Below are 21,877 nucleotides of genomic sequence, written 5' to 3'. Positions count from 1 at the left end.
GTATAACCCAGCCATTTTGGCTACACTGACCTTTTTTGTCCTCTTGGCTACTGCTCAAGGTTCCTCTTCTCCTCTGCCTTCCTGTCTCTCTCACAAGGCCTGGCCGGCAGAGGTCATGTTTGCTCTGGACTCTAGATGCCTCTGGCTTTGCCCTCTGGCTTTGCTCTACAGTAAACCTTCTCCACCATACATAGGAGCGGTCATGTCCCTTTTCTTTTTTTTACTCATGAGTGTTTGGCAGGATTATACTTGTGTGTGCCACATACATTTCTAGTGCCCGTGGAGCTCAGAAGAGGGTTTCAGAATCCCTGGAATTGGAGTCATGCTTAGTTGTGAGCTACCATGTGGGTCCTCTGAGAGCAGTAAGTGCTCTTGATTAGTGTACCAACTCTCTAGCACTCAACCCCTTTTTCTGAGACAGAGTCTTGTTTGGTAGCCCAGACTAGCCTCAAACTTGATCCTCCTGACTCTCAAGTGCGGGGATTATGGCATGAACTAGCATGCCTGACTGTGTTCTCTCTGGGAGTGTGCTAGGCTGTGCACAGCTCTGGCCTTTAAAAATAAGACAGGCAATACTGGGTAGCAGGAATCATGAGCTCATAATCAACACAGAGGAGAAGAGAAATGAGGCCCCTAAGTTTCATGAATTAGTTTCTGAAGGCACCTCATGGTAGCTGTCAGATTAACAGGTCATGGAGCTGGGGAAGGCAAATAGATAGGTTTGGTGATTGTTTAGGCATAAGGGTTATGGAAGGAATTGAGACGGTGTTTCTAGGTTGATGCTTTAAGGTGCACAAAAGCATGGTTTGAAGGTGGGAGAAAAGGAGTGACAGGCTGTAACAGCTCCAGAGCGGTAGAGCTGCTTGCTCGCTCCAGGTGGCAGAGCCTGTGGAATGAGAAGACGTAAGATGGATCATTAAGCTCTGGGGAATTCTCAAAACTGAAGGGAGAGGACAGCAAATAAAGACTGGGAGAGAGATCTGAGTGTCTGTGGTGCATGCCTGTAATCCTAGCACTCTGGGAGGCAGAGGCAGGCAGATCTTTGTGAGTCCAGCCTGCTCTACAAAGTGAGTCAAGGATAGCCAAGGCTACACTGAGAAACCCTGTCTCAAAAAGTGGTTTTTGTTAACTTAAGCCATTTGTGAAAAGGGAACTTGAGTTGAGGAAGTGTCCCATTCAAGTAGGCAAGCCTGTGGGATTTCCTTGATAAGTGAGGAGGGAGGGGCTGTGCCACCCCTGGGCCGACAATTTTGGATGATGGAAGATTGGTCTGTTACTGTTGTTATTCTTTGGTTTATTGTGGCCCAAGTTTTCTAGGCCATTTATTAGGTCATAAGGGTCCTCTGCAGAAGGTTATGCAGAGCCTGGAGATGTAGTTACGGGAATTCATTTATTGTAATCCTTTACTAAAATCAGAAGAAAAGTAGAGTGATGGCCATTTTGGTTCTAAAAGAAAACAATTGCTCCTGCAGCCTCCATCTGTTCCCCTCTCTGCCACCCCTCCTCTGGCTAAAGTCCAGAAGAGCTGAAACACAAGTGAGTGACCAAGTAAGGCCTAGAATTCAGATCTCATGACTCAACTCCAGGCCACATTCTCCTTCCGTGCTCTGGCATGAGAGACCAGATAGGTTAGCAGTTCATAGATGCACATAAGTCAGATTGCCACAGTTTTAGAGTGTTCTTAAGTGACACTTGAATGACTGCCTGGCTTTACATCCTAGTTTGGCCACTGTGTATCACGTAGTGAAAGGGTCTAATTCTTAGCCTTTGGGGCATGGTTGTGTATGGTGGTTACCGTAGATAAAATATTTAGAGTAGTACCTGGCACATAGCAAGCACTTACTGTGTTAGCTCATGAGTGTCATTTTCATCCTGCATACAGAAAATAACTTTGTGAATAATTGTTTTACATTTCTGGTGGTTTTTTTCTTAAGTTTTTTTTTAAAATGTGCATTGGTATTTTCTGTTTTGTTTTGCTGCACGTATGTCTGTGTAGTGTTGGATCCCCTGGAATTGGACTTACAGGCAGGCATCAGCTCCCAGGTGGGTGCTGGGAATTGAACCAGGGTCCTCTGGAAGAGCAGTCAGTGCTCTTAACCTCTGAGCCATCTCTCCAGCCCTAAAATTTCTGTTTGTAAGTTGACAAAATGTATGCGTTTCCATGTACAATACACTTTAAAATGTATATATATTTATGTAGTGGCTCATAGAGCTAATTAATATATATAGTACTACCTTAGGTATTTTTGTGATAACTTTGCTTTTTTATATTTTATTTATTAGTAGTATTTTCCTGTGCCAGAGGACAACTTTTAGGAATGGCTTCTCTCCTTCCACTGTAGGATCTGGCGGTCAAACTTAGGTCACCAGGCTTGTACAGCAAGTGCTTTCACCCTGAGCCATATCTCTAGCCCTTTCAGATAGCCTGTCTAAGTGCCAACAAGAAGACACAGTCTTGGGCATCCCTGTGGGTTAACATACCTCTGATGTGTATTCAGGATTGTTGTGGGTTGAAAAGTGTTTTCAGGGTGACTTGGCTGTAGAATCAAAGCAGATAGATTTTTCAGGCCAGTGAGTATGTAAGTAGACCAAGGCTGGAAAATGCAGAACAACAGTTGTGCCAAGGAAGAACAACTGGTAAGATACCTCCATGGCTACACCAGTCCAGCTTACCAAATGGATAGCTTTTTTGATTGGGTTTATACATGGATTTATCAGACCATCTTTGTAGACCTTGTCTTTCCTTCATTGTGTGTGATTTGAAGACTTCCCTCCTGGACATGATAGGTGGGTTTGGATATTGGCATAGAAGAAATCTTTACTGATTGAGTAGTTTCACAGTGTTGATTCTATAGTTGGTCATCCTGGAGTTAAGAGGGGGCTACTTTTGTCACTTCTCTCTGCTGTGGGTTTTGTTGCTGTTAGTGTTTTTGTTTTTGAGAAGGGTTTACTGTGTAGCTGTGGCTAGCCTGGAACTCAATATGGGCACTCAGAGACTCTACCTCTTGATTTCCTACATTTTAAAGAGTTATTTATTATTTATTATATATACAATATTCTGCCTGTACGCCAGAAGAGGGCACAAGATCTTATTACAGATGGTTGTGAGCCACCAAGTGGTTGCTGGGAATTGAAGTCAGGACCTTTGGAAGCGCAGCCAGTGCTCTTAACCCCTGAGCCATCTCTTCAGCCCTGATTTTTTTCTTAATTGACAGAGATTAACACTTAATATTATTCTTTGCTGTATTACACATCTTCAGCACATGAGCATTTTATCCTGTTTTGGTGGTAAGGGCTTTGCAGTTCTAGGATAGAGTAGACTCTGATAGATATGTGGGTCAAACTCCTGGCCTGTGGTTTACACTTGACCATACACACCCAGATCTTTTACTAGGACAAGCCTGTGTATATAGTAGTGGATTTGTGCATGGCGTAGGTGTCATTTCTCAGTTACCTTAAAATTGGAGACAGGATTTCTCTGTGTAGCCCTAGCTGTCCTGGAACTCTAGACCAGGCTGACTTCAAATGTTCTGCCTCCTCAGTGCTGGGATTAAAGATGTGGACCACCACGCTGGACCTAAGTTTGTGTTATAATTATTCTAAGTTATTAGTAGTAGCAACAGCAGCAGCAGTGGTAGTAGTACTGGTCTGTTATGCTTGTGTGTCTTCTCTGTACACTGTAATGCCTGCAGTGCCTACAATGACCACAAAAGGGCATTGGGTCCCCTGTGACTGGACTTGAACATGGTTATAAGTCACCTTGGTGGGTGCTGGGAATCAAACATATTCTCTGCTGTTAACTGTTGTGTCACCTCTACAGCCCTGTCTTTTAAAGCTTGAGGACAATTCTTTTTCAATTTAAGACAAAACAGTCCAGGTTAGGTGAAAATCCTTGCAGCTGCCAAGAGAAGCGATGGAGAAGTCATGCCTTTGTAAAGTAGCTGTGGGATACGATAGCTTATCCCACACTGTATACACTAGCTTAAGAGCTTGTTAAGAAAGCAAAAGCATTCTCAGGAGTGGAAGTAGGTTATTGATTATGTTGGACTTGAGCTCGCCCTGTGTAGTTGAGATAGTCTTGAAGTCCTGATTTCCTGCTTCAGCCTTCCTTTAGTTTTTGGTAACTCAGATATTGATTCAATTATAAAAGAATTATCTTTTAAACTAAATGCCTTGTTGTTTGCTTATTTTCTTAAAAATACATTTCTGTTTTAGAATAAATTTCAGTTTGTATATACTTCTCCTTAGTTTCACTTAAATGTCAACATTTTAACTTTACCTTGGCACAGTTGCCAAGATGGAGATATGAGGCCGTGGGACTCAGTGGTAGAGCACCTGCTTAGAGGCCCTGGGGCTAGTCCCCAGCACAAAAACAGAAGACAAAGCCCTACAAACCACAGCTAAAGAAACCAACATTGTTGCTGACAAACTCCTGGCCACCAAGATCCAGGGTATTAATGTTGCCTTCAGTGCTTCTTGGTTTGAACTTGACAGCTCCGAAGAACTGAGTGTGGTGTTTTGTCTAGCTGTGTGCAGCCCGCAAAGCCTCTTATACCCCTCTTAGCTCTTCAGCTAAACTACCGGTCAAGACAGTTTACAGGTGCACTCCTGGAATCCCAGCACTCTAGGAGGCAGAGGCAGGCAGATCTCTTTGAGTTCTATTCCAGCCTGGTCTAGAAGAACCAAGGCTACACAGAGAAACCTTGTCTGGAAAAAGCCAGACAGAACAGGTAGAGCTACCGACGCTCTTTGCATGTGGTGTGGTGAAATTAAAACGTTTCTCTACTCTGTAGTTTGTATGCCTGTTAATGTAGCTTGAGTTTGCTTGCAGGGGGCTTTCTTAGCAATTGTCTGTTCTCTAAGTCACTGTAGTGAGAATTCTGGAATTTTGGTTTCTTTTAAAAAAAAAAACCAGAAATATTATAGAAACCTGTTTTTGTTTTAATCTCAGGTGTGGGATTTGGGGCTGCTTTGCAGCAGCTGTGATTTGCCTCATGCTCTAGCAGAGGTGTGGTTTTGCCAGCTACGGATAGTTTCTGCGATTGTGTGACATTTGGAATTCTGGGAATTTTTCTGAGGGTATTTAAATAAATGCTGGCGCCCTGATGGTGAGGTGGGTGGTTGTTGGTCAGTTAGGGAGATTGGTTGCTTTTTGTTAGTTGTGGGGCCAAGGGTGTTGAAGGGTTGGAAAAAGAAAAACCCACATAGTATTACAGACAAGCTACAACTCACTATGTTATCAAGGATGACCTCATGTTTCTGCCTGTACTTCTCAAGTGCTGGGATTATAGTCATCAAACATGCTCCTTCCTTTCCTAAAAATATTTTTAATTAGTATGTAAATTTTTTTTATTATTATTGTGCCTCCATGCACACATAGGCCTCACACATTCTTGGTATACTCTTGCTCATCCACAGACCTGACTGATTCTTTCATGCACATGTTTATATGGTTCATTGTATATGCAGACTTCCCCAACTGATTAAAAATACTAAAGTTTTTTTAAAAAGATTATCTGTTGACCATATATACTCCCCTTTTCTCTTTTAGTGCTAAGGACTGTACAAAAAGCTTCATTCAAAAGGCCAGTATTCTGCTGCCGAGTCATACTTCTAGCTCTGTAGACTTTCCTAACTGGTAACAGAATAACAACTATGTGTCTCCGTTAGAGTGAGTTCTAGGCAGATGTTCTAGGTTTCCTAAGGCACACGGGAGGGTAAGCATAGGCTATGTGCAAATGCTTGCACATTTGAGGGTTTGTTTGTAGCAGGTTCCTGTGTTGTCCTGGAGTCAGTTCCCTATTGAACTTGATGATGATTATATTTTCTGTAATTTCCTAAGTCACTGGGAGAGGCACATTTAAAAGAGGTCAAGTTTGTAACCATGAGAGCGCCAAGAAGTTGTCAGTTTATAGAGCATGCTGCTGTGTGGCGGTAGCTTGTGCGAGGTGGCAAGGGAGTGTGCGTCGGTGGAGCGGTTTACTGGGTGAGGGTAGCACAGGGCAGGTTGAGATGCACAGGACCCTCGGTACGTTTTTCCGTTCTTGCCTGGACTGCCTGTTGAGATTCTCATGAGCTTCACTTGAATTTGATCTTTTTACGAATTAAAACAAATCCCAGAGGACTGAAAGAAAATTTCTCTTACTATCAAGGAGGTATTTGAATGACATACTTTCTCTTCAGTAATGCCTGCTTCCCATCTGTCCTTTGCTTTCATTGATGGTTTCAGTTTGCCTGTATTGTTTGGTTGGTTGTTGTGTTGTTGTTCTGTTTTGTTTGAGACAGGGTTTCTCTGTGTAGCCTTGGCTGTCCTGGACTTGCTTGGTAGACCAGGCTGGCCTGGAACTCACAGAGACGCACCTGCCTCTGCATCCCCAAGTGCTGGGATTACAGGTGTATGCCGCTGCCCCTGGCTGCCTTTATTGTTTGGAAAGGCCTTGTCTACAAAGATGTAATAAAAATACTCTCATATTTGGACATTTTCATCTTATATTTAAAAAAATCTTCATTGTGAAAAATACGACTAGCCAACCTTGTGAATGTAGCATTTATGTTTATATGTGAGAGATGTGTCCTGCATTAGCAGGAATGTATAGAGGGTATGTGCTTTGAAAAGAAGAATATGCTGAGTGTGGTGGTGAGCCACTTTCAGTTCATGGACGGCCTCATCTGCATAGTGAATTCCAGGTTAGATTTTTGTCTCCAAAAATAATAATAAAAATAAAAGGGGAGGAGAATAAAACAAATGCTTGATCAAACTATTTCCAGTAATAGATAGAGCCTCATGAGCATTTCTGTAGCCATGAACTGCATCTCTGCTGCTCCCTGTACCTCTCTGCAGCTGAGCCACCTCTGTTTGGTAGGGAATATGGGACAAATAACCTCACCTAACCTCCAAAGAGACAAAGGACAACTACACTGGGAGAAGGAAGCGCAGCAGTGTGCCCTCAGCCCCCTGGGAGTTCCTTACTCTTTGAAGCCCTTGATGAGGACCTTGGAAATGTAGGGCCCACCACTGAGGGAGAAGGGTTTGGTTGGACTGGAATTTGGCTGGACTTGGTTGGATTTGTATGCCATAGTCAGGAGGTGGCTGTTCACTGTGGCCCACTTCCAGCTCCAGGTCAAAGCAGGACACTTCCTTGGGGCAGACAGTCCTCTCTCTCCTAGAGGGCAGCATGGGTACTTCAGTTGACAGAGGAGACCATATGAGTCCAGATAAGAAACTAAACCTGTGCCACATTCTCTGGGCTCCATTCTGTATTCAGGCTAAAGAGAAAATAGATATTATATGTATACATACATACTGTAGATAGTCACTTTACGGTTCTTTATTTTGACCTAATTGTAATGTTAGGTAGCTATAAAAAAAAAAAAAACAACAACAACACACACACACACACACACAACAGAACACAAGGACCTCCTAATAACTGAACAGTAGTGTAGTATTAAAACTGTGATGCATCTGGGTGTGGTGGCTCAGACCTTTAATCCCCAGGGGCAGAGTTTGAGGTCAGCTTGGTCTACAGAGTGAGTTCCAGGACAGCCAGGGCTACACAGAGACATTATATCCCAAAAAACAGAAAGTAGTGATGCTACATTGATGCGCTGAAAATGCAGAACATTCCATGGCTGTGAGGCCCTTATGTCGCTCTTTTATAAATACACCCACTTGTCCTCCTCTCAACCATTCCTCTGGTCACTTCTCTTTATTTGTGATTATCTTGAATTATCTGGTATGTATGTGATTATCTTGTAACATATCTTGATGACATGATCATTAAATTAACAAATACAGACAACTCCTCCTGCCCCCCCCAGAGGAAATATGTACATTAGTTTCCTAGAAACCTTTGGTTAGAACCTGTTCATCAAGGATTGCTCTGTAACTTTGTTTTATGTCAATTCCTGTTGACATATAAGTAATTAAAATTACACATTCTAAATATATAGCTCATGATGAATAGGCTGTTGTGAGATTCACCAACATGAGCCAGCATGCTCAAGCTACATGTATTAGGAACACTGGGAAACACTTCATCTTTGCCCATGAGAGCCACTTTAGCAGAGTCACCAATACAGAGCGCAAATGATTTTTTTAAAAGGAAATCATGCCATTTAATCCAGACTGAAAAGCGCCCAGGTTTGCATATGATGGTGAAACAAGGCAGAACATCACCTTGTTAGAATTAAGCCACAGGTCTGAGCTGGGTGCTCTCTCGTCGCAATCTTTTAGGCTGCTCCAGGCGTCTGCGTCATTGACTGTGAAAGCATTGCCAGTGATTCATGTATGTGTGCATGTGCATACACATAAAGAAAGCCAGCCTGATCGGGGATGCTCACTGCGCTAAGCTCAAGTAGTTAATAGAACGGGGTAGGGAGGAGACACGTCTGTTACTGCATCTAGACAGTTTGTTCACCTTGTGAAAACAAAGCTGCATTTCTGATTTGTGTCAAGTAAACAGTATAATAGTACCATGGCCTTGGGATCTGGGTGCTGACCAGAATCACCAGAGTTCGGTTATTTGTTGTCTTCTTGCTTGTTTCCTGGTGCTGGGGACTGAGAGTAAGGCCTCACATGTTCTAGGCAAAGTGCTCTTCCGCTAAGTTAAACTGCACCTGCTCCTGTGTGGAGTTGCCACTTCTTTTGTAGCTATCACCTGCCGCTTCATTGTCTTCCTGTGATTTTCATTGCTGCTCCTTTGGATGGGATCTAATTGTTTCTGCCGCCTGCACCATTACTCATTTTTTCTGTTTCTCTTTGGGTTTCTGTAGTTCTGAAGAAAGTATAAAGCCATGCAGGAAGTCATAACTCTCAGGTATACATGTCTACTATCCTCATAGCTAAACCATGACTTTCCTAAGTGGAGAGCTTCAGTTCATCAGAGGAGAGAGAGAGTGTGTGTGTCTGTCTGTCTGTCTGTCTGTCTGTCTGTCTGTCTTGGTATGTACCTCAGTCTGGCCTCCAACTTGTGATCTTTCTCTCAGCCTCAGCAGGCGTGTGTCCTCATTTCCAGCTAGAATTCATCTCTGCGCGCAGCCTTTACTCAGCTCCCTACCTCTCTCCTGGAAGCTGGTAGAATGTCCTTTTTATCTGTGGGGTTGAAGGTTTTGTGGGTGCTTTTTTTTCTTTCTCTCCCTCTCTCTCTCCTCTCCCTTCCCAACCTCTCTCTCTCATTTATTTTTTACTCCTGGGTGTGGGTGCTGGTGGAGGCCAGAAGAGGATGTCAGATTCCCTGGAGCTGGTGGAGTTAAAGAAGATTGTGAGCTGAATGAAATGGGAGCTGGAAACTGTAAGGGTCCTCTAGAAAAGCAGCCAGTACTCTTTTACCACCGAGCCATCTCTCCAACTCCAGGGGACACGTTCCAGCTGACAGTCGGGTTCTCTCTTCTGGAAAAGTTTCTTGAATTACTCCATTGGTTATTCCCTCTGATTCCACTGTTTTCTCCTTTGGTTTTTATTTGTACGGGATTTTGCCTGTATGTTCCTGCACCCCAGAAGGGGGCACCAGAGCTCATCTTAGATGGTTATGAGCCACCATGTAGTTGCTGGGAATTGAACTGAGGACCTTTAGAAGAATAGCTAGTGCTCTTAACCTCTGATCCCTCCTTTGGGATCCCTCCTTTGGTGTTTTATTTTCTGTCTCCCTTCTCTTCTTCCTTTCTGTCTCCCATATTTCTCCCCATGTCCTCTCCCTGTGATTAGTCCCCCTGTTTGACTATAGTCACACACCTTATTCCTTTGTTAGTGATGTTTTGGGTTCCCTTGGTTGGAAAGTCTCTGTTTTATGTTCGTTAGTGGATAAGCTGCTCTACTTTTAAAGTAGGATATAATTTTGGAGAACTATAGCCCAGGAAGCTTGCCACCTTTCATTGCTTGCCTGGTTGGGGTACACCTCACACTTCAGTGCAGGAGTTTGTTAGGTTTCAGTTTGAAATTGAGTTGTCTCTAATGTTTCCTGTTGTCAGGACTACTAGTCAGCTTTTTTCATTCCCCTAATTCCACTGTCCAGTTTCAAATTTTGTGGCATTTTGTTCTCCTTATCCTTGTGAAATTCTGTTTTTCCTAATTCTATTCCAAAATTTTAAGAATTTCAAAAAGGAACAAGATAAGTTCTTGAGACCATTCTAGACCTTATTGTGATTCATATTCTCAGATACGGGGTTGTCCAGGACTTCAGGGTGTGGGGCTGAAGTCATGATCCCACGAGTCCTTTAGTGTATCTCGTGCCACTGAGGGACTGGATTTAACTTCTAGGCATTACATTTAAGTAACTGACACTGGGCTTAATGAATTAAGAATTGGAATCTCAGTTGCATCTACTAGAAGGAAGATTTTTTGTTTTGTTTTCATATTTCATTCTCCTAGTAGACACTTTTGTCAGTGTGAACTCCCATCCAGTGTTGTTACCGCTCTTGGGACTTGCTTATGTAGACCAACTAGGCTGACCTGGATCCTGTCCCTGCCTCCTGAGACCAGGACTACAGGCTGTCACCACCATACCTGACTCTGGTTTGCTTTGTTTTTGTTTTTGTTTTACATGCTTCATTCATTTTGTGGTTTTTCAGACAGGGTTTCTTCTCTGTGTAGCCCTGGCTGTCCTGGAACTCACAGAGATCTGCTTGCCTCTGCCTCCTGAGTTCTGGGATTAAATGCATGCACCACCGCCCAGCAGCTCCCTTCCTTCTTTGTGGGTCATTCACTGTATCTAGGTGCCTTGGGGTTCATGTACTTGGTACTCCCCAGTCCCTGGGATGATCATGTCTTCAGGCAAGCCCTATTGTTTAAAAAGGCTGAGAGCTTTAGGGCTTGCCTGGTGTCCTCATTGCTAGCTCTCAATAGGCTCACCGAGCTACCAGTGGGTTCACATTGCTGTTACTATGTAGGACAGTGTTTCTCAACCTTCTTAATGCTGTGACCCTTTACAGTTCCTCATGTGTTTGGTGCCCCCCCACTATAAAGTTATTTTGTTTCTACTTATAACTGTAATTTTGATACCGTCATGAATTGTATTGTAAATATCTGTGTTATCCAGTGGTCTTGGGGGACTCCAGTGAAAGGGTCATTCAACCCGGAAGCGGTAGAGACTCACAGGTTGAGAGGTTTGTGTCACTGTGAGAAAGGAGGATGTTAGCCTTACTCTAGGGTAATGACTTCAGAGCCCTCTGCTATTGAACGGAACTCACCTTCCCTTTCTCTTTCAACCTGCTCTGGGCCTCCCATTGACAGAGTATAGAGAAGAAACCAGCAGCCTGGGGAGTCTGCATGACCAAGCTGGCAGATCCCAGCCTGGGGTTTCTTCACTTTGGTCTCCTGGACATTCTGAGGCCCCCCTCACCCCGTGTGTGTGTATGGGGGGGGGGTAGTAACAGTGTCTGCTGGTGGCTTTACATCCATTCATTGTTGGAACTGTGACTATCCTTATTGTGTCAGATGGTACTAGTGATCCAGAAGAGTAAGCTTGGAGCTCAGAAACAGTCCTAACAGGAACCCGAACCTGCTTTACCTCAAAGGTCCTGAGGAAAGAGGAGAGAGCCCTGATGTACCTGTGTCCACCCTACAGTGTGGAGAGATTACTGCCTCGCACCCCGTGGCTGCAGTTACAAATGTGTGCCATCACCCACTTGGCTTCTGTTTAATTGGTGTAGAAAGGGAAGATGGGTGAAGCGGTTTTGTCATGCTCTGTGTATCAGTCACTTCTAGTTCTGTCTGGAGCTCTGCTCCTGCCATCCGTTCCTTGAGTTTGAGCTCAGTGAAGAAACTAGAGCAAACAGTAGGATGTTGAGGGTGGAAAGGATTGAGAGGACTTGTGTGGTGATGTGCATAGTGACTTATAGTAACTGCTCTTTGTAGAGAACGTGGAAGAAAGAACCTTGGCAGTCCTATTTCAGCGTTTGCAGAGCAAGGATTGGGGAACTGCTCTGTGCAGAATCATGAAAGAGTGAGGCTGTGTCGAGTAAAATGTCTCCTAACACAGACCCAGGGAAAAATAGTCTTATAAGGAACTTGACCAGGAATTGGTCACAAATGCATGTGCAGACTTTTGTTTTTTTTTAAGCTCAAATAGCATTAAAAACACTATGATAACTATTTTCTGTGGCCTGCTTTTACTTATAAATCTTGTATTAAGTATATCAATGACTTCTGCTTTTCTTTCCCCAATGCTTTTATTTTTTAAACAAACACAGTTTACAAGTTTTGATCCATAGGCCAAAGCACTCAAATGAAGGGGATCGAGGATCCAGATTGTATTTCACCTTTAGCTGTTTGATTTGATATTTTTCACTGTTGAATGCCTGTGGACAGCCTAATGCTGTTTGTATCAGCCAGAAGGTATTTTAAACAGCACGCACGCGTGCACACACACAATACAGAAACAAACCTTCTGAGGTGGTGTGGAGGCGCACTTCAGTCACAGCACTCGCAAGGCAGAGGCAGAAGAATCTCTGAGTCTGAGGCCAGCCTGGGCTATGTGGTGAGACCCTTTCTTGAAAAAACCAACCAAGCAAACAAACAAAAGCTTGGTCCATGTTCCTCCAGGCTGTGTCTCCCCAGTGTTGATGAGACGGTTTCACTGCGTGGACAGTACAGTACTTCCCGTAAAACAGATTGTACTTTGTACACTGTTTTTTTTTTTTTTTTTTTTTTTGAGGTATGGGAGATTGGACCTAGGGCCTTCTGCATGCTGTGCAGGTACTCTGCCACTCAGCCACACCCCCAGATTGCACCCTCTCCTGATCTCATTGGCTGTTCTTTCTGAGGTTATCCCTCTTGCTACTAGTGTTGGATTCTTTTTTTTTTTTTTTTAAGGTTTTATTTATTATATATACAGTGTTCTGCCTGCATGTATACCTGCATGCCAGAAGAGGGCACCGGATCTCATTATAGGTGGTTGTGAGCCATCATGTGGCTGCTGCGCCTCTGGAAGAGCAGTGAGTGCTCTTAACCTCTGAGCCATCTTTCCAACCCTGATGTTAGATTCTTGCTGATATCAAAGTGTATGCCACCACACCCAGGCTTTTATATGCTTATATGTGTCCTTTACACTTTGTTTTTGTTCTTGGGTTTTGTGTGTGTGTAGATTTGTGTTTTAAGTGCAGTGCATTGGGTGTAGTGTTTCAGAATTCAGCTACATGCTAATGTCATGTGCCACAGGTTGTTGGTTTCCATGCTGAATAGGTTCTTTTTTTAGTTTATTTTTTTATTCATTACAATTTATTCACTTTGTATCTCAGCTGTAGCTCCCTCCCTCATCCCCTCCCAATCCCACCCTTCCTCCCTCCCTCTTCTCCCATGCCCTTCCCGCAGTCCACTGATAGGGGAGGTCCTCCACCCCTTCTGTCTGACCCTAGCGTATCAGGTCTCATCAGGACTGGCTGCATTGTCTTTCTCTGTGGCCTGATAAGTGCCCTTCCTCCCCCCCCCCCCCCCCCCCCCCCCGGGGGGGGGAACCCCCCCCCCCCCCCCCCCCCCCCCCCCGCAAGCGGGAGGTGATCAAAGAGCCAGCCACTAAGTTCATGTCAGGGAACCCACTTGGAGACCAAGCTGCCATGGGCTACATATGTGCAGGGGTTCTAGGTTATCTCCATGAATGGTCTTTGGTTGGAGTATCAGTCTCATAAAAGACCCCTGGCCCAGATTTCTTGGTTCTGTTGCTCTCCTTGTGGAGCTGTTGTCCCCTCCAGGTCTTTCATCTCCCCTTCTTTCATAAGATGCCCTGTACTCTGCCCAAAGTTTGGCTATGAGTCTCAGCATCTGCTTTGATACCCTACTGGGTAGAGTCTTTCAGAGGCCCTATGTGGCGGGCTCCTGTCCTCTTCCCTGTTTTCTTCCTCTTCAAATGTCTATCCCATTTGCCTTTCTGAATGAGGATTGAGCATCTTACCCAGGGTCCTCCTTCTTGCTTAGCTTCTTTAGGTGTACAGATTTTAGTATGTTGATCCTATATTGTATGACTAATATCCACTTATGAGTGAGTCTATACTATGTGTGTCTTTCTGCTTCTGGGATACCTCACTCAGGATGATCTTTTCTGGTTCCCACTATTTGCCTGCAGATGTCATGATTTCCAGACATTTGCTCAACCATGTTTGTAGCAGCTTTCTTTGTAATAGCCAGAATCTGGAAACAACCCAGATGCCTTTCAGCTGAGGAATGGATACAGAAATTGTGGTACAGTTATACAATGGAATATTACACTGAACAGGTTCTTACAGAATGCTTTAGAAAAGAATCATGTTAATTGTTATTCTGCAGTGATCTGAAGGGTGAGGTCAGATGAGAAAGCTTTGGATAAAGAAGATGGCAGTGCTGCAGAGATGGCACAGTGGTTAAGAACACTGGCTGCTCTTCCAGAGGGTCCAAGTTCAAATTCTAGCACCCGTATGGCAGCTCACAACTGTCTGTAAAGCCAAGATCTAACACCCTCACATAGACACATGCAGGCAAAACACCAGTGCACATAAAATAAAAGTAAATTTTTAAAAATGTTTAAAAAAACATGGCAAAGCTGTGAAAGAATGTAATAGACATCAGCTTTCAAAGAACTAAGAAAAATCCCACCCCATCTCATCCTCTTCTCTAATGTTGCCATAAAGGGTTGTTTCTCAAGGGAATGTGCTGTCATAGCGCCCCTTGGATAACCAGCTTCATAACCCCATTCCTGCAGCTCCCTGTTGCATACGCATAAAAAAGTTAGTATTTTACAGAAGAGAACCCCCAAAATATTTTCTCCTTTTGCAAGACATTTTTATTATTTTATTACAGTTTTTATTTCTTTTGTAATTCCTTAATTAGAAATAGGGAAAGCTTTCTGCTCCTGACTCTGCATGTGAAATAGTATAAAATTTGTCTTAGATTCCCTCTTCTGTAAGCAAAATAATCTTCTGCTAATTGCAAAGTTACTGTAGTTTGTTTTCTGTTCATCTGAGGCCCCCTTTAAAGGACTGCATTTTTTTTTTTTCCTTTTAAAAATTCACTGTGTGTGTGTTGGGTCTTGTACCATAGCACATATTGGAGGTCAAAGGCCAACTTTCAAAAGTCAATTCTTTTCACCATGGGTTCCAGGGATCAACTTAGGTTGTCAGGCATTTGTGTCACCTCCTTCACCTGCTGAGCCATCTCCCAGGTTCAGGATTGCACTGCTTTTCAGTTGCCTAAATGCAAACATCCTCTTGGAAGAATAGTCTTTATCATTCATTTTACTGTTATTTTAGCACTGTTGTTCTCAGTGAGGTACTTTTACTGTATGGTGTAATAAATTCCTTTTCAGGAAAGTCACACTTGGAAAGCTACATAGACCTTGTAGAGATAATACTGATTATTAACCTGGCGTTTCCACTTTAAAAAGCTATAGGCAAAACATCCAGCCAGCCCAGTGTACATATAGTAAGTTCCAGGTCAGCCAGGGTTACATAATGAGAATCTGTCAGAAGAAAGAGACAATGGCTTAGCAATTAAGAACTCTTGCTCCTCTTCCTGAGGACCTGAGTTTGATTCCCAGTAATTGTGTCAGGTGGCTGGCAACCACCTGTTACTTTGAAGTCTAGGGAATCAGATATGTTCTTTGGGACACTGAGTGTGTGCTCGTTTAAAAAAAAAATCTTGACAACTAAGCCAAAAAGAAAAAGGTTTTTTATTTTTGTGGTTTTAATATTTGTGTGTGAGTGTGTGTACAGGTGCCCACAAAGGCCAGAAGACGTGTTGGATCTCCTGGAGCTGGTTAAAGGCAGTTGTGAACCACCTGGTGTGGCTTCTGGGAAATGAATTTGGGTCTCCTGAAGAAAAAGAAGCACTCTTGTTTGTTTGTTTGTTTGTTTGCTTGCTTGCTTTTGTCCCATACCCCCTCCCCCCCCCCCCCCCCCCAACACACACACAAGGGTTTCTCTGTAGCCTTGGCTGTCCTGGACTCATCTTGCAGGCCAGACTGACCTAGAACTCAGATCTGCCTTCCTCTGCCTGCTGCCGTGCCTGGCTCACAAGAAGACTCTTAACCACTGAGCCTTCTCCAGCCTTGTTTTGTTTTTGTTTTAATTACATTGTGTTTGAAGGGTGTGTGTGTGTGTGTGTGTGTGTGTGTTGTATCCTCCTGTCTTAGGGTTTTATTGCTTTGAGGAGACACCATGACCACAGCAACTCTTATAAAGGAAAATATCTAATTGGGGCTACCTTACAGTTTGAGAGGTTTAGTCTGTTATCTCATGGAAGGAAGCATGGCGTACAGGAAAACATGGTGATGAAGGAGGAACTGAGCGTTCTACATCTTGATCTGCATAGCTTGAGCGTAGGAAACCTCAAAGCCCAACCTAGATGTTGAGTTCGTTTTAAAACTCTGTTTTCTTTGGGGTTCCTTGAAGCCTCTCCCTTCCAACCCCCAAACCCTAGGTAGAAGAGAGGTTAGTAGGGAGAGTGGTGACCCCTTTACTTTTACGGGCTATTTAGGGTTGATGGGTTCTTTTGGGAGCCATACCAGTCTCAGCAAACACAGCAAGCAGTCTCTTTTGCCTACCTCATCTAAGCCACTGTGCCACGAAGTATCTCTCTAAACCGGTACCCTTTCTCATTCTGGTGGTTTCCACTTTCTTATTCTGGGCTCTCATATTCATATCCCTCAGAGTCCTAGACCATGCCCCTCTCCACGCTGCATGAGCAGGTCGTTACCATCTGGCAAAGACCGTGCCCTTCAGGAGGCAGTTACCAGCAGTGGACAAACTAAAGCCCAAACTAAAATCCCACACTTAGGAGTAAAAAACATATATACATAACAGAATTGTTTTTTTAAATATTTATTTATTTATTATGTATTCAGTGTTCTTCCTGCATGTGCACCTGCACACCAGAAGAGGGCACCAGATCTCATAGATGGTTGTGAACCACCTTGTGGTTTCTGGGAATTGAACTCTGGAATGGAGCCTCTGGAAGAGCAGTGAGTGCTTTTAACCCCTCTGCCACCTCTCTAGCTCCCATAACTGAGTTTCCCTATGGTTCAAGCATTCAAACACACGAGTGCGTGGGGGCCATATGTACCCATACCACCACATCTAGTACCCTGAGTATATCTCATGAAGTATACATTAGTCACTGTGGCAAAATGTGCGACAGAAGCGATTTAAGGGAAGTGTAGTGGTTTGAAGGAGAATGGCCTCCTCCCTACCTCATCCCAGGCACATATTTGCATGTTTTGCTCCCAGTTGGTGAACTGCTCGGACTGATTAGGAGGTGTGGCCTTGTTGGAAGTATACCCGCAGGGTAGGTTGTAAAGTTTCAAAAGCCAGGCCCACTGTCTCTTTTCCTGCCTGCCCACAGGCCTTGAAGATGTTGATGTAAAGCTCTCTGCTACTCTCAGACACTGTAGGTGCTGCCATGCTTACCATGAACTAAGCTTCTGAAACTGTAAGCCAGCCCTTAATTAAATGCTTTTGTTTGTGAGAGTTGCCTTGGGTTCTAGTGGCAGCAGCGGCACATGCCTTTAATGGTAGCACTCAGGTGGCAAAGTCAGACTAAGGACGACAGAGTGAAATCCTGTCTCAAAAAATAAAAAGATACAAAAGAGTTGCCTTGATCATTGTGTCTTTTACACAGTAATAGAACAGTGACTAATTGCGTGTGCTAATGCAAAGGTCTGAGTTACTTTTCTAGCACTTAATAGTGTAGAACACTTTTTTGTTAGGTGTAAAATTATAGCTAATGATAGTTTTATTATATTTGGTGACTAGAGAGATTAAGCCTTTCTTCCTGTAGTAGTTGATTTGTTGTTCATTGCAGTTGACAATGGTCCACTTTTTTTTATCAGCTGTTGGTTACTTCCTTGTTAATATGTAAGAGTTCCTAGCAAATTCTAAATAACAAACTTTTCATTTGTTACATTGTACATAACTAGTGTGAGCCCTTTGATCCACTCTAGCATATGTTCTAGAATATGAAGAAAAAGGTTGGTTTAAATGTAGCTAACTTTACCGCTTGTTGTTTGAATAATGTGTGGAAGAGATCATTTCTTTTAATCAGCTCAGGAACAGTCCTCACTTTGCAGCCAGGCTTGGCCTCAGCTTGCAATCATCTCCTCTTGTCTGCCTTCCAGCCTCTGTCCCTGTATTGACTTCCTTGGGTGGGATTTTTTTTTTTTTTTTCCTTTTGAGATTTTTAACCTCAGTACTTAGCTTGCCTGCTCCTCCTCCCACTGCTCTGCACTGACCTTGCCTCACGGTCATTCAATATAGGAACTGTAATTGGACCTTCCGGTTCTGTGAAATGACCTGCTTTGTCTATAACTCCTTCTTGTGTGGTTTATATATGTACATACATGTTTGCATGTGTCCTGGTGCAAATACATATATGTGTGGAAACCAGAGGTCAACCTCAGGCATCTTCTTCAATCTTCACCATCTTATATTTTGAGTCAGGATCACTCACAAAACCTGGAGCTCAGTGATTGGCTGTCTATACTGGTTATCTAACAAATCCCAGAGATCCTCCTGGGAGTGAGGGTGCCCTGCTGTACCCAGATTTTTGCCTTGGTACTGGGGTCAGAACTCAGGTGCTCATGCATGCGCAGTAGGTACGTTACTTATCAAGTCAGCTCCCCAACCACCAATATTTTAATATCTTTGAATACATTTTTTTACTAATTTGCTTCATAAAGGGCTTCTGTCTTTAGATTTATTCATAGGCCTTTTTTTTTTTTCCCCTCCAGAAGGCCTGTTTATTGTGGCACTAAGTATATTCATGTTGTTGTCATGACCGTTATCCATCTTCAGAATTTTCCCATCATCCCAAACTGGAACTCTACCCAGTAGTCAAGACATTGTTCCCACCCTCCTTTCCCCAGCCCTTGATAGCTAGCATTCTTCTTTCTCTGAGTTTGACTAATGTAAAATTAGTCTAAGGTAGAATCATAAATTGCTTTTTTTAAAAAAGCAATTTTCTATTTTGGAATGAAAAATAACCATCAATATATTATTGAGTTTTTTTAATTTTTGTATTTTTTTTATTATTTATTATAATTTATTCACTTCGTATCTGGCCCCGGCCTCCTCCCAACCCTTCCCTCCCTCCCTCCCTCCGTCTTCTCCTCCTATACCCCTCCCCTAGTCCACCCATAGGGGAGAACCTCCTACCCTTCCCTCTGACCCTAGGCTATCAGGTCTCCTTAGGATTGTCTGCCTTGTCTTCCTCTGTGGTCTGGTAAGGCTGCAGGTGATCAGAGAGCCACCACTAAGTTTATGCCAGAGACAGTCCTTGTTCCACTTACCAGGAAACCCACTTAGAGACTGAGTCCATCAATATATTAAACTGCCATTTCTTTTTTTCTTTTCTTTTTTGTTTTGGTGTTTGTTTGTTTTGAGACAGGGTTTGTCTGTGTGGCCCTGGCTGTCCTGGAATTCTAGACCAGGCTGGCCTCACAGAGATCCGCCTGCCTTTGCCTCTCAAGTGCTCGGACTAAAGGCATCACGACTGGCTAGCTAAACTGCCCTTTCCTTTATCTAACACACTGGCCTAGTATAAGTTCAGGCATATATGGACTTTCTATATAAACAAGTATATCACATGTAAATAAAGTGCAATTTCTGCTGTTAAGCCTGCCCGTTGACTTTTCGATTTAAATTTTGACTCCTTCATAGATCTGCTATCAGCCTATTGAGTGTTTTCCCCCACCCCCCACCTTTCTCTTTTAGGCAAGATCTTACTTTGTGACCTTGGTGGTCTAGAACTCACCTGACCAGGCTGTAGACCGGGCTGACCCCACACTCAGAGAACTTCCTTCTTCTGATTTCCAGAGTGCCACCTTGTTTATTCTTTGTTTGGACATACTAAGACTAGTGGTACACCTTTACTCTCTGTACTCTGGAAGCAGAGGCGATCACAATGAGTTCAAGGTCAGCCAGGGCCTAGCTGCATAGTCAAACCCTGCCCCCACCTAAGAAGCTGGGGCAGGAGGAGCAGGAGTTCAGGGCCAGCCTGGGCTACCTAATGAGACACTATCTGAAAACCAAAAATTGAATCAGAATTTGGTTTGATATCTGCTTCTGATACAAAGTTACAGTCTGGTTGTGGTATTTCTTTGTGTATGTTAAAGTTTAAATGTACTTGGTTCTTAGAATTTTATACCTGCCAGATGTTTGGCATTCTGAGCCAAATGGCAAAAACTGGGCTGTGAACCTATAGAAAAAGCATTTTATAATTACATTTTTTTCTGGGGTCACAAGGCACTTTTTAGTAGGGGCTTTTATATTCCTTCCTTCCTTCCTTCCTTCCTTCCTTCCTTCCTTCCTTCCTTCCTTCCTTCCTTCCTCTGTCTCTCTCTCTCTCTCTTTTTTTTTTTTTTTTTTTTTTTGACAGGTTTCTCTGTGTCCTTGGATGTCCTGGGCTCACTTTGTAGAGCAGGCTGGCCTTGAACTCACAGAGATCTTCCTGCCTCTGCCTCCCCGAGTGCTGGGATTATTTGAAGCCACCCCCCAAGTATTTTATCATGTGGCCCTATCTGGCCTAAACTCCCTATATAGCCGAAGCCAGCTGTAAGTTTGCTGCAGTCCTATCTTTTGTTTCCCTAGTGCTGCCACCACAGCCGACTCAAGGTCTTCATAAGGTGGGACCTTTCTGAGGAAGCCGTTTGCCACACTGCTGGGACCGCTTTGTGTCACTGTTTGGTTGCTGGTCATTTTTGAAAGGCTCTCTGGGCCAAATGAACCCTTAAGCATTTACAAAGTTGATGTGGAAAGTATCCTTTTCTAGCTGCTAATTGAAGGTGCTTCTTGTTTTATAGGTGTCAGCTGTGATGCATGTTTAAAAGGAAATTTTCGAGGTCGCAGATATAAGTGTTTAATTTGCTACGATTACGATCTTTGTGCATCTTGTTATGAAAGCGGGGCAACGACAACAAGGCATACAACTGACCACCCGATGCAGTGCATATTAACAAGGGTAGATTTTGGTAAGTTCATGATGAATTTAATTATCATGTAAGGGGTTTCTATGGGTATGAAAAAGCAAAAGCAAAACATCCAGAAACTATCCCCCTTAGCATGTCCAAGGGTTCGGATTCATTCAAACTAAAATCATCTTTCCTGTGTCTTTCTGTCTTGGTGATGGTTTTCTTAAGAAGCTGGAAAAATTCACAACTGGTGAGGGATGCGAGAACCTCTGGAAACAAGCAACAAAATCAGGCTGGCTGCTATTGCTAACAGCACGCTGTTGAAAGTGCATTGTTAGTCAGAAAAACTTTCAGGCTACAATTTTGTAACTAGCCAACACGTTTGTGATTGTCTTTGATTATAGTCTTCCTGATGAGCATGAAGTGCTATCTCTAGTGGTTTTGATTTGCAGGTCTCTAATAGTTTAATGATCCAAGCATTTTTTTTCTTATGCTTATTAGCTATTTGTATATTTTTGAATAAAATGTTCAGATCTCTTTCCATTTAAAAAAATTACACAGAGTGCCTTTTGCTGAATTATGGCCATACTTTATATATTAATACATGTTCCTTATCAGATTTACAAAAATTTACTCCCATTCTGTTGTCTTTCACTTTCTAGGTGCTGTACTTTGAAGTACAAAAGTTTTATTTTAAAATGTCTAGTTTAGTTTTTCTAATTGCTTTGTGTTTTGGTTTCATCCAAAGCTCGTAGCCCAGGCAAAGTCACTGGGATAATATGTCTTCTGAGGGTTCCAGCTTTGTCTGATTTAGATCTTTCATGCATTTAAAACTGGTGGTTGGTTTGTTGTTGTTGCTTTTCTTTTGTTTTTTTGTTTGTTTGTTTGTTTTGTTTTTCATTTTTGAGACAGGGTCTCACTGTGTAGCCAAATTGGCTTCAGCTCACAGAGATCCTCCTACCTCTGCCTCCTGAGTGCTGGGATTAGAATTAGTGTTTTTAGTTGGAGTT

General features: G+C 43.2%; 1 protein-coding gene across 2 annotated transcripts in view; it reads left to right on the top strand.

Annotated features, from left to right (window-relative positions):
* Kcmf1 (potassium channel modulatory factor 1) overlaps nucleotides 1-21,877 on the top strand; it is a 61,827-nt gene that overhangs the window by 18,404 nt on the left and 21,546 nt on the right. For both annotated transcript variants that reach the window (XM_055596445.1, XM_055596446.1), the window contains exon 2: nucleotides 20,760-20,927. In XM_055596445.1, coding sequence (XP_055452420.1) covers nucleotides 20,760-20,927 — 168 coding nt within the window. The remainder of the gene's footprint in view (nucleotides 1-20,759; nucleotides 20,928-21,877) is intronic.

This window comes from Psammomys obesus, unplaced genomic scaffold (genome assembly GCF_907164565.1).
Source record: "Psammomys obesus unplaced genomic scaffold, mPsaObe1.curated_primary_1811, whole genome shotgun sequence".
In the NCBI taxonomy this organism is placed as follows: Eukaryota; Metazoa; Chordata; class Mammalia; order Rodentia; family Muridae; genus Psammomys; species Psammomys obesus.
This window is presented reverse-complemented; position numbering and strand designations above follow the sequence as displayed.